General features: G+C 38.3%; 1 protein-coding gene across 1 annotated transcript in view; it reads left to right on the top strand.

Moving 5' to 3' along the window:
- GABRB3 (gamma-aminobutyric acid type A receptor subunit beta3) overlaps positions 1–13,957 on the top strand; it is a 325,518-nt gene that overhangs the window by 174,444 nt on the left and 137,117 nt on the right. The window contains exon 4 of the mRNA XM_053704898.1: positions 5,974–6,194. Coding sequence (XP_053560873.1) covers positions 5,974–6,194 — 221 coding nt within the window. The remainder of the gene's footprint in view (positions 1–5,973; positions 6,195–13,957) is intronic.

Raw genomic sequence — 13,957 nt, 5'->3', positions numbered from 1 at the left:
ATTTGCTGTTAAAGACTCCGTGGATGTGTATTATGTTGCATGCAAATGCATTTTGAAACATAGTCACTACCAATTTTATGATAAAGCAGTGCATAATATCATTTTTTACTCAGGGTGCCTGTGAGATATTAACACGCAATTATTGAGACAGTCAATGTTTCTTTGGTGCACGAAAACTTCAGTTAGCATTCATATTATTTCTGAAATATTGGTGTATTTAACCTCACAGTGGTGGAATTAATTTGGCACACAAGGTAACAAACATGTGGGACTTCTTAGCTCAAATATACCCCTCTATAGAGAAACTTGCCAATAATAAAGTATTGCACCAAACACAATAGTAACATCTGAGCAATCAGTTGACGTGTACAGTGTTACACACTATTTGTTGTCCATTATACCTGTTACTTTGGAGATAATCTAGTGTGCTATTCATGTCTATCATATAAACTTCATTGGTGAGATATTGTTATGTAGATAGCAGAGTCCTTCTGTTGTTCAAAATCCTGACTCATTTCGTTTTATATACAGTCTCTAGAACACGTATGTTATAATCACTTCACTCCAATTTACCCCGTGTGTTACCTGACTACGGTGCAAAAATAGTCTTATACTATCCTCCTAGGTTATAAGTATTCTACAAGAAACTGTATACTCTTATTCTATAACACATTGGGGTCTGACACTCCACATATGGTATGAAACCACAGTGATTATTTAAGAATAACCAGGGCCCAACCACATTATGATAATGCATCTTTAAAATGTATTTGTGATTTTAAATTTCACATTTCTTGGTTTTAAAAGTAATTTTTGTAATAAAACTTATTTTTTAATTTTAAATAATGTTTCCACTTCCTAGAAAATAATGTCATACAGATCAGGGGAGATGGAAGTGCTGTAAAAGTGCTTTGCAGTCAAATCTCTTTTTGACTTGTTGTTGCCTAGAGATAGATGTTGTCTGCACATATTAACCAATCACTTTGCAACCTATAGGAGTATCAGGATTCTGCATTCCATGGAATTCACTGCAACCTCTCTTGTGAGTGTAGAAATAGTATTATATTCAAGGTTAAATTATAGAAAAACAACATAAATAAAGGAAAGTGCATTGCAAAGATTTTTCATGATGAACAATTTACAGGGATTGAAATGTTGAACAACTTTCCAATTTACTTCTATTTATCTTATTTGCTTTTATTCTCTTGGTATCCTTTGTTGAAAAAAACCACTACATTACTGGAAGCTAGTTAACACATTGGCCTCTATTTATCAAGCTGTCAAACGCAAATACACTGGAATTCTGCAGCGTATTTGTGACGAGCCTGATTCGCCTTAGTTATCAAACCTTACAGACCAGCAAAAGTAGAATATAGTGACGTAACATACGATCTGCCGGACTCAGTCCGACACAGATTGATGCTTACGTAACTACAGATGTTCCGAACGCAATTTCGGCACTATCTGACTACCATTGGAAGTTATCAAATTTCTACCAGGTACGCTCGCCACTATTCCGGCCCAGCGTACCTGGTTTTCAATCTGCCGCCCTGGAGGCGGCGTATGCCATAGGAATCAATGGGAGTCGGAAAGCAGCGAAAGCTTATGTTCGCTGCTGCCCGATATCCCATTGATTCCTATGGGAATGTCTACACCTAACACCCTAACATGCACCCTGAGTCTAAACACCCCTAATCTGCCCCCCCTACACCGCCGCCACCTACATTATACTTATTAACCCCTAAACCGCCGCTCCCGGACCCTGCCGCCACCTACATTATACATATTAACTCCTAATCTGCCGCCCCTACACCGCTGCCACCTACATTATACTTATTAACCCCTAAACTGCCGCTCCCGGACCCCACCACAACTAAATAAAGTGTTTAAAGGGTTACTTTCTGTTATAATTTTTAAGCTAAACAACTAACATATTAAAGTTAATAAACATTAATTAAAACCTACTGACATATATTTTCTCCAAAACGAAGTTTCATAACGTTCTAAAAGTTATATCTTTTATTCGCCGATGATGTCACGTTATCCTGCCCACTATTTTCAGCACTACATGTTCAAAATACTTAAACCAATAACTTTGTGTTTAAAGCGCCATTTTGAAACCTAGGTATTGTAAACGGATTGGTACACAGCAAAGGATACCCACGGAGTGGGTTTGGAAAACAATTAAATTTGCAGACAAGATTTTTGATATACGGTAGAGATATGTTAATGAAATGCTATTGATAAAAAGCGTATTTGGGGTAGTTAGTTAGTAACAGGCATAGAAAATATTTACTTACAGTGGCCCTTTAACCCCTAAACCTAAGTCTAACCCTAACCCTAACACCCCCCTAACTTAAATATAATTTAAATTAATCTAAATAAATATTCCTATCATTAAATAAATTATACCTATTTAAAAATAAATACTTACCTGTAAAATAAACCTTAAGATAGCTACAATATAACTAATAGTTACATGGTAGCTATTTTAGGATTTATTTTTATTTCAGGCAACTTTGTATTTATTTTAACTAGGTAGAATAGTTATTAAATAGTTATTAACTATTTAATAACTTCCTATTTAAAATAAATACAAATTTACCTGTAAAACCTAACCTAAGTTACAATTACACCTAACAATACACTATAATTAAATTAATTACCTAAATTAAAATAAATTAATTACAATTAAATAAAATTAACTAAAGTACAAAACAAACAAACACTAAATTACAGAAAAGAATAAAATAATTACAAGTATTTTAAACTAATTACACCTAATCTATTCCCCCTAATAAAATAAAAAAATAAAAAAGCCCCCCAAAATAATAAAAAGCCCTACCCTATACTAAATTACAAATAGCCCGTAAAAGGGCCTTTTGCGGGGCATTGTCCCAAAGTAATCAGCTCTTTTACCTGTAAAAAAAATACAATACCCCCCCAACATTAAAATCCACCACCCACACACCCAACCCTACTCTAAAACCCACCCAATCCCCCCTTAAAAAAATCTAACACTTCATCCAGACGGCATCTTCTATCTTCATCCATCCAGAGCGGAGCGGGTCCATCTTCAAGACATCCGACGCGGAGCATCCTTCCAGGCCGACGACTACCAGACAAATGAATATTCCTTTAAATGATGTCATCCAAGATGGCGTCCCTTGAATTCCGATTGGCTGATAAAATTATATCAGCCAATCAGAATTAAGGTAGGAAAAATCCTATTGGCTGATGCAATCATCCAATAGGATTGAGCTCGCATTCTATTGGCTGTTCCAATCAGCCAATAGAATGTGAGCTCATTCCTATTGGCTGATTGGATCAGCCAATAGGATTGAACTTCAATGCTATTGGCTGATTGCATCAGCCAATAGGATTTTTCCTACCTTAATTTCGATTGGCTGATAGAATTCTATCAGCCAATCGGAATTCAAGGGATGCCATCTTGGATGACGTCATTTAAAGGAATATTCATTTGTCGGGCGGACATGATACGCTACATCGTATCATGTCTGCTCGCACATTAAGGTAGGGTAATTTAGTATAGGGTAGGGCTTTCTATTATTTTGAGGGACTTTTTTATTTTGTTAGGGGAGTAGATTAGGTGTAATTAGTTTAAAAAACTTGTAATTATTTTATTATTTTCTGTAATTTAGTGTTTGTTTGTTTGTTTGTTTTTTGTACTTTAGTTAATTTTATTTAATTGTAATTAATTTATTTTAATTTAGGTAATTAATTTAATTATAGTGTAGTGTTAGGTGTAATTGTGACTTAGGATAGGTTTTATTTTACAGGTAAATTTGTCTTTATTTTAGCTACGTAGTTATTAAATAGTTAACAACTATTTAATAACTATTGTACCTAGTTAAAATAAATACAAACTTGCCTGTAAAATAAAAACAAACCTTAAGCTAGATACAATGTAATTACTAGTTATATTGTAGCTATCTTAGGGTTTATTTTATAGGTAATTATTTATTTTTAAATAGGTATAATTTATTTAATGATAGGAATATTTATTTAGATTAATTTAAATTATATTTAAGTTAGGGGGGTGTTAGGGTTAGACTTAAGTTTAGGGGTTAATAAATTTAATATAGTGGCGGCAACGTTGGGGGCGGCAGATTAGAGGTTAATAAATTTAATGTAGGTGGCGGCGGTGTAGGGGGGGCAGATTAGGGGTTAATAAATTTAATGTAGATGGCAGCGGGGTCCATGAGCGGCAGTTTAGGGGTTAAACACTTTATTTAGTTGTGGCAGGGTCCGGGTGCGGCGGTTTAGGGATTAAACATTTTATTTAGTTGCGGCGGGGTCCGGGAGCGGCGGTTTAGGGGTTCATACATATAATGTAGGTGGCGGTGGGCTCCGGGAGCGGCGGTTTAGGGGTTAATACATATAATGTAGGTGGCGGTGGGCTCTGGGAGCGGCGGTTTAGTCGTTAATAACTTTATTTAGGTGCGGCAGGGTCTGGGAGCGGTGGTTTAGGGGGTAAACAGTACAGTATAGTGTGGGTGCTTAGTGACAGGGTACCAAGAAAGCTGCGAATAAGCAGAAGAGCAGCGAGATCGATGACTGTTAGTTAACAACAGTCCGCTGCTTATCGCTCCGTACTTGGTGCGCGGCTTTTTGACAGCTTTCTTGATAATTTATAAGAACGTATTTAGGTCCGCGGCAGCGATGTTAGGCTATCTTAGGCGAGCGTATTGGTGCCGGGGGAATGCAGGTAAGTTGACAGGTTGATACATTTAGGCCATTAGGTGAGCCAAACACACGGGGCATATATGTGCAGCCACCAATCAGCAGCTCCTAAGCATACCTAGATATCCTTTTCAACAAAATAAACACAACAAATTAAATAATAGAAGTAAATTGGAAAGTTGTTTAAAATCACATGTTCTATCTGAATCATGAAAGAAAATTTTTTCATGTTTCATGGGTTTCATGTCCCTTTAAAGGGACACTCAAGTCAAAATTAAACTTCAAGATTCAGATACAGCACGCAATTTTAAACAACTTTCCAATTTACTTCAATTAACAAAATGTGCACAGTCTTTTTATATTTACACTTTTTGAGTCACCAACTCCTACTGAGCATGTGCAAGAATTCACTGCATATACGTATATCCATTTGTGATTGGCTGATGACTGTCACATGATACAGGGGGAGTGGAAATAGACATAACTTTGTAATTTATTTAAGAAAAATCTACTACTCATTTGAGGTTCAGACTAAGTGCTATTGCATTGTCTTCTTATCATGCATTGATTATGCAAATCTACTATATTGACTTTTTCTGTATAACGTACAGTTGAGCTAATTGTAATTAACTTATTAGCCTTAAAGAAAACCCAATATTTTTCTTCCATGATTCCGACAGAAAATACATTTTTAAACAATTTTACAGTTTACTTCTTTTATCAATTTTGTTTCATTCTCTTGGTATCCTTTATTGAAGGAGCAACAATGCACTACTGGGAGTTAGCTGAACACATTGGGAAGCCAATGACAAAAAAGGCATATATGTGTAGCAACCAATCAGCAGCTAGGTCCCATTCTTCATATGTATACTTTTTTTAAAAAGGATACCAAGGAAATCAGATAATAGAAGTTAATTGGAAAGTTGTTTAAAATCGTAAGCTTTATCTGAATCATGAAAAAAAATTTGATGCCCCTAAAGACCGCTGCTCCATAACTTTTCAGCCTGCTCAGTGGCCGTGGACAGAAATCAACACGAACGAATACGATCGGGTTGAATGACACCCCCTGCTAGCGGATGATTGGCCACAAATCTGCTGGTGCAATGATAAATGCCGACAGCATATGCTGTTGGCCTTTATCGATGTGCGGTGGACATGATACGCTACATCGTATCATGTCTGCTCGCACATTAATAAATATACCCCTTAATCTTGTTCAGTTACCATTTGGTGCCCTATTTCTTAAACAGGTTTCCTTTGTTTCTGCAGGATTACACTTTAACCATGTACTTTCAACAATACTGGAGAGACAAAAGGTTAGCGTATACTGGAATCCCTCTCAACCTTACACTTGACAACCGAGTTGCCGATCAGCTGTGGGTTCCTGACACTTATTTTCTAAATGACAAAAAATCTTTTGTACACGGAGTTACAGTGAAAAATCGTATGATCCGCCTTCATCCAGATGGTACAGTTTTATATGGGCTGAGGTAAGTGGGTTCTTGGCATTTATTGCAGTAAAACCTAACATGGTACTAACAATGAGGATTTTATTTTCTTTCCACTTAAAGGCCTGACACATATATACTATGGCCCCTATTTAAGAAAGGTCTTGCGGACCTGATTACGCTCTCCGTATTCAGAATCGCACCAGCAGCTCACAAGAGCTGCTGGTGCAACGCCGCCCCCTGCAGACTCGCAGCCAATCGGCCACCAGAAGGGGGTGTCAATCAACGCGATCGGGTTGAATTCTGCCGATTCCTGTCCGCCTGCTGGTGTTTCTGGCGAGTCTGAAGACTCGCCAGAAACACGGGCCCACAAGCTCCCTATGGAGCTTGTTAAATGGGCCCCTATATGTTTTTAAAATTCAACTATAATCACAAGAAGGTAAAAGGTCCTATGACACATCTGGAATGAGAACGTTAAGGGTTAACCAAGTCATTTTCATTGTTTATTTTATAAGTGGACATTTTAAAGCATATTACAGCTTTTTGTTTGTTGAAAATTGATGTTCCAGTTCTGAAGAATATAAAAAATGTCATTTTTATGTTTGTAGAATCTAGTTGTTCACCAATGTAGCTGTAAGAGTTTTCTTTATTATCAGTAATATACTCATAACTCCCAGCCGTCCCAGATATTGTGGGATTATAATAGTTTGGGAGGTTTTCCAGCTGTTTTTCTCAAAGCTTCACCCATCAGGGCAAAATGTTTTAAGGGGATGCCCTAGCTCTGCGCATGGCCCACCCCAACTCTGCACACAACTCCCCAATAACATACCTGATCTCACTCACTGCAATCCGCTTCACCACCTATATTTCAACAGCTCAACCCACAAAACACTTGTGGGGCCCCACCAACAAGCCCCCCTCATCTTTCTGTCCCTGAAATCCTCTGGAAAGGGGTTAGAGTTATTTATTAGACAAGGGCATAAACAAAAAAAAAGTTTCATACCAATCATTTGACTAGAAAAAATAAATCTTTAATTTCAGTCAACACTAGTTTCTGGGGTCATTTATTTCAGACATATTGTGACAGCATTATTTGTTCATTAATGGAAATTTGTTCATCCCTTATATCCTATGGCGAACATCTTCACAAAAGTATAGGAAAAGTTATATTTTTAATGTATTTTTAGTATTGGGTCAGGACTAAAAAAAATGAAGAGTACATCCAAGTTGGAAAAAATCAACAGGCAATTCAATCGATTAAACTGATGGATATAGTTACGAATAGTTTCTATCTATCTATCTATCTATCTATCTATCTATATATCTATATATATATATACAACAGACATAGAAAGTTCAGCACTCGCTTACAAGCTCTCAGCTAAGATTAAAAGCAAAACTGGAAGAGTTACCGCACCTGGCCAAATAGGACGAGCCCAGGTACCATGTCAAGCTCTCTTCCAAAACCTGGGTCCCTAATACAGCCACACAAATGCAAGCTCTCAATCAAACAAACTGGGAACAAGTCAGGGTTCACAGACTTATGTAATCACCCTAGACATATACAAAACACGGAAGGGGACTACACTCTCAGATTGGACTGGGTACACATCCGATGACACTGCAACATGCTCAGCCCTGGGTGCTATAGCACTCTCAGAAAACTGTGCTGTCTCCAGAGTCACAGGCAGTTAACCTCAGACAAGCCTGGGTGCAAGGCCCATAGGGAAAATTACAAAATAAATTAATACAACACACAGAGAAAGTCCAGCACTCGCTTACAAGCTCTAAGCTAAGATTAACAGCAAAACTGGAATAGTTAGTTACCAGAAAGAAGGCAGCACAGAGCGGAGGTGTAGAGCTGGCTTCCCAGATTGTGTGGATCCTCAGCGGCAGTCCTCAATGGCGGCGGTCCTTGGTGGCGGTCCTCTGCAGTGGCGTTCCTCAGCAGCATGGAGGCTCCTTTTCATCCAATGTCCGTCGTACATTGAAGATTGAATGCAAGGTACTGCATTCAATTTGGGGAACCTTGCATTCCTATATAATATTGAAATCAGCCAACATTCTTTTGGCTGCCTTGCACAGCCAACATTCCTTTGAGGATGCGTGCGCAACTGGCGACAAAGGCGTTACAACCGCGATTATGCACTTTCAAATATAACAATTACAGAGATCAACAAGAAAAGCAAAATTGTTTTTGATACCCCTAATTGTTTTAAATGTATATGACATAGCAAATGATCTTTTACTGTAATCCGATACACTGGAATGAAAATATAATGAGCTAAAAGGTATATAAAGGCCAAGATTTAGTAAGAGCTAGATGTATAACATTTGCTCCCCCAAACCTGTCTGCCTGGCATTGCTGGCAGAAATATGCTGTCCACATTTCACATTGCACAAGCCGCGGCTTGTACAATTCTGCCCCCTTCTCTTATTTGGTCAATTGCGCATGAGCAGGGGCTTTCAGTCACCCTTGTCGATCTGGGGTGATTGCAAACCGCCAAATTATAGGCAACGTACAGGTAAAGAAGCAGCGCTTTCATGACCGCTGCTTATTAGCTATTGGCTGCAAGCTCGCTCATGCATCACGCAGCTTCATAAATCTCCCCTATGATCAATATTTCACAAGGTTAAAGGAAAGATATTTAAATCATTAGAGAATAAAATAATACAAATCACCCAATGCAACCCACATCATAAATATTTTGCAGATTTCTTTTAGTAATCATTTGTTTGAGTTATTCTCATCTGAGGGTTTTAACACCCTCTGTTGAGAATATTAGAATGCTAAAGAGGAATCAGAATCCAGAAATTTGCTCTCATTTGCACTGCTGAGCAAGTAGATAATAAATGCAGAAAGTAGTTCCTGGTTTTGCATTTCTGTAAGACAGGTTTTATATCTGTTATATGTAAAATAACGGCTAGATTTAGAGTTTTGTCGGTAAGGACCCGCGTAGCTAACGCTGGCTTTTTTCTGGCCGCACCATAAAAATAACTCTGGTATTGAGAGTCCACATAAAGGCTGCGTTAGGCTCCAAAAAAGGAGCGTAGAGCATATTTAACGCAGCTTCAACTCTCGATACCAGAGTGGCTTACGGACGCGGCCAGCCTCAAAAACGTGCTCGTGCACGATTCCCCCATAGGAAACAATGGGGCTGTTTGAGCTGAAAAAAAACACCTGCAAAAAAGCCGCGTTCAGCTCCTAACGCAGCCCCATTGTTTGCTATGGGGAAACACTTCCTACGTCTGCACCTAACACCCTAACATGTACCCCGAGTCTAAACACCCCTAGCCTTACACTTATTAACCCCTAATCTGCCGCCCCCCCTATCGCTGACCCCTGCATATTATTTTTAACCCCTAATCTGCCGCTCCGTAAACCGCCGCTACTTACATTTTCCTTATGTACCCCTAATCTGCTGCCCCTAACACCGCCGACCCCTATATTATATTTATTAACCCCTAATCTGCCCCCCACAACGTCGCCTCCACCTGCCTACATTTATTAACCCCTAATCTGCCGAGCGGACCGCACCGCTATCATAATAAAGTTATTAACCCCTAATCCGCCTCACTAACCCTATAATAATTAGTATAAACCCTAATCTGCCCTCCCTAACATCGCCGACACCTAACTTCAATTATTAACCCCTAATCTGCCGACTGGAGCTCACCGCTATTCTAATAAATGTATTAACCCCTAAAGCTAAGTCTAACCCTAACACTAACACCCTCCTAACTTAAATATAATTTAAATCTAACGAAATTAATTAACTCTTATTAAATAAATTATTCCTATTTAAAGCTAAATACTTACCTGTAAAATAAATCCTAATATAGCTACAATATAAATTATAATTATATTGTAGCTATTTTAGGATTAATATTTATTTTACAGGTAACTTTGTATTTATTTTAACCAGGTACAATAGCTATTAAATAGTTAAGAACTATTTAATAGCTAAAATAGTTAAAATAATTACAAAATTACCTGTAAAATAAATCCTAACCTAAGTTACAAATAAACCTAACACTATACTATCATTAAATTAATTAAATAAAATACCTACAATTACCTACAATTAAACCTAACACTACACTATCAATACATTAATTAAATACAATACCTACAAATAACTACAATGAAATAAACTAACTAAAGTACAAAAAATAAAAAAGAACTAAGTTACAAAAAATAAAAAAATATTTACAAACATAAGAAAAATATTACAACAATTTTAAACTAATTACACCTACTCTAAGCCCCCTAATAAAATAACAAAGACCCCCAAAATAAAAAATGCCCTACCCTATTCTAAATTACTATAGTTCAAAGCTCTTTTACCTTACCAGCCCTGAACAGGGCCTTTTGCGGGGCATGCCCTAAGAAGTTCAGCTCTTTTGCCTGTAAAAAAAAACCACATACAATACCCCCCCCCCAACATTACAACCCACCACCCACATACCCCTAATCTAACCCAAACCCCCCTTAAATAAACCTAACACTAAGCCCCTGAAGATCATCCTACCTTGTCTTCACCTCACCGGGTATCACCGATCGGTCCTGGCTCCAAAATCTTCATCCAACCCAAGCGGGGGCTGGCGATCCATCATTCGGTGGCTGAAGAGGTCCAGAAGAGGCTCCAAAGTCTTCATCCTATCCGGGAAGAAGAGTAGATCCGGACCGGCAACCATCATCTTCCAAGCGGCATCTTCTATCTTCATCCGATGAGGACCGGCTCCATCCTGAAGACCTCCACCGCGGACCCATCTTCATCCAGAGACGTCCAACTGAAGAATGACGGTTCCTTTAAGGGACGTCATCCAAGATGGCATCCCTCGAATTCCAATTGGCTGATAGGATTCTATCAGCCAATCGGAATTAAGGTAGGAATATTCTGATTGGCTGATGGAATCAGCCAATCAGAATCAAGATCAATCCGATTGGCTGATCCAATCAGCCAATCAGATTGAGCTCGCATTCTATTGGCTGATCGGAACAGCCAATATAATGCAAGCTCAATCTGATTGGCTGATTGGATCAGCCAGTCGGATTGAACTTGATTCTGATTGGCTGATTCCATCAGCCAATCAGAATATTCCTACCTTAATTCCGATTGGCTGATAGAATCCTATCAGCCAATCGGAATTCGAGGGACGCCATCTTGGATGACGTCCCTTAAAGGAACCGTCATTCTTCAGTTGGACGTCTCTGGATGAAGATGGGTCCGCGGTGGAGGTCTTCAGGATGGAGCCGGTCCTCATCGAATGAAGATAGAAGATGCCGCTTGGAAGATGATGGTTGCCGGTCCGGATCTACTCTTCTTCCCGGATAGGATGAAGACTTTGGAGCCTCTTCTGGACCTCTTCAGCCACCGGATGATGGATCGCCAGCCCCCGCTTGGGTTGGATGAAGATTTTGGAGCCAGGACCGATCGGTGATACCCGGTGAGGTGAAGACAAGGTAGGATGATCTTCAGGGGTTTAGTGTTAGGTTTATTTAAGGGGGGTTTGGGTTAGATTAGGGGTATGTGGGTGGTGGGTTGTAATGTTGGGGGGGGTATTGTATGTGTTTTTTTTTACAGGCAAAAGAGCTGAACTTCTTGGGGCATGCCCCGCAAAGGGCCCTGTTCAGGGCTGGTAAGGTAAAAGAGCTTTGAACTTTATTAATTTAGAATAGGGTAGGGCATTTTTTATTTTGAGGGTCTTTGTTATTTTATTAGGGGGCTTAGAGTAGGTGTAATTAGTTTAAAATTGTTGTAATATTTTTCTTATGTTTGTAAATATTTTTTTATTTTTTGTAACTTAGTTCTTTTTTATTTTTTGTACTTTAGTTAGTTTATTTCATTGTAGTTATTTGTAGGTATTGTATTTAATTAATGTATTGATAGTGTAGTGTTAGGTTTAATTGTAGGTAATTGTAGGTATTTTATTTAATTAATTTAATGATAGCATAGTGTTAGGTTTAATTGTAACTTAGGTTAGGATTTATTTTACAGGTAAATTTGTAATTATTTTAACTATTTTAGCTATTAAATAGTTCTTAACTATTTAATAGCTATTGTACCTGGTTAAAATAAATACAAAGTTACCTGTAAAATAAATATTAATCCTAAAATAGCTATAATATAAATATAATTTATATTGTAGCTATATTAGGATTTATTTTACAGGTAAGTATTTAGCTTTAAATAGGAATAATTTATTTAATAAGAGTTAATTAATTTCGTTAGATTTAAATTATATTTAAGTTAGGGGGGTGTTAGTGTTAGGGTTAGACTTAGCTTTAGGGGTTAATACATTTATTAGAATAGCGGTGAGCTCCAGTCGGCAGATTAGGGGTTAATGTTTGAAGTTAGGTGTCTGCGATGTTAGGGAGGGCAGATTAGGGGTTAATACTATTTATTATAGGGTTAGTGAGGCGGATTAGGGGTTAATAACTTTATTATAGTAGCGGTGCGGTCCGCTCGGCAGATTAGGGGTTAATAAGTGTAGGCAGGTGGAGGCGACGTTGAGGGGGGGGGGCAGATTAGGGGTTAATAAATATAATATAGGGGTCGGCGGTGTTAGGGGCAGCAGATTAGGGGTACATAAGGATAACGTAGGTGGCGGTCGGCAGATTAGGGGTTAAAAAAATTTAATCGAGTGGCGGCGATGTGGGGGGGCCTCGGTTTAGGGGTACATAGGTAGTTTATGGGTGTTAGTGTACTTTAGAGTACAGTAGTTAAGAGCTTTATGAACCGGCGTTAGCCCAGAAAGCTCTTAACTACTGACTTTTTTCTGCGGCTGGAGTTTTGTCGTTAGAATTCTAACGCTCACTTCAGACACGACTCTAAATACCGGAGTTAGAAAGATCCCATTGAAAAGATAGGATACGCAATTGACGTAAGGGGATCTGCGGTATGGAAAAGTCGCGGCTGAAAAGTGAGCGTTAGACCCTTTTTTGAGTGACTCCTAATACCGGAGGTAGCCTAAAACCAGCGTTAGGAACCTCTAAAGCTGGTTTTCACGGCTACCGCCAAACTCCAAATCTAGGCCCTAGTGTTTTAAACACAGTTTATATTGTAGCTAAATTTGATTTTCTATGTATGTTTATCTCCTTTGTTGTGGCCATTAAGCGATAATTAGAAATTAATTTCTGTATTCATTAAAGGGATAGTAAAATCCAAATTAAACTATCATAATTCAGATAGGGCATGTCATTTTAAACAACTTTCTAATTTACTTTTATAATTAAATTAGCTTTGTTCCCTTGGTATTGTTTGTTTAAAGCTAAACCTGGGTAGGCTCATATGCTAATTTCTAAGCCCTTGAAGGCTGCCTCTTATCTGAATGCATTTGACAGTTCTACACTGCTAGAGGGTGTTAGTTTGTGTATTTCATATAGATACCATTGTGCTCATGCACGTTAAGCTATTTAAGAGTCAGCACTAATTGCCTGAAATACCTGTCTGTCAAAAGATCTGAGATAAGGAGGCAACCTGCAGAGGCTTAGCTACAAGGTAATTACAGAGGTAAAAAGTATATTTCTATAACAGTGTTGGTTATGCAAAACTGGGGAATGGTAAATAAAGGGATTATCTATCTTTTTAAACAATAACATTTTTGGTGCTTACTATCCCTTTGACCCTTAACGACCAAGGACGTGTCATGCACGTCCTACAAAAAAATACAGTTAGTGACCAAGGACGTGGCTGACACGTCCTCTGGTGTTTGAAGCTCTGGAAGTGATTGTGATTGCTTCAAGTCGCTTCCAGGCAATTGTAGTGATGCCTCGATATTGAGGCGTCACTGTAATACCT

The sequence above is a fragment of the Bombina bombina genome, chromosome 3 (genome assembly GCF_027579735.1).
Source record: "Bombina bombina isolate aBomBom1 chromosome 3, aBomBom1.pri, whole genome shotgun sequence".
Lineage (NCBI taxonomy): Eukaryota > Metazoa > Chordata > Amphibia > Anura > Bombinatoridae > Bombina > Bombina bombina.
The sequence above is the reverse complement of the archived record's forward strand: the minus strand, read 5'-3'. Positions and strand labels throughout refer to the sequence as shown.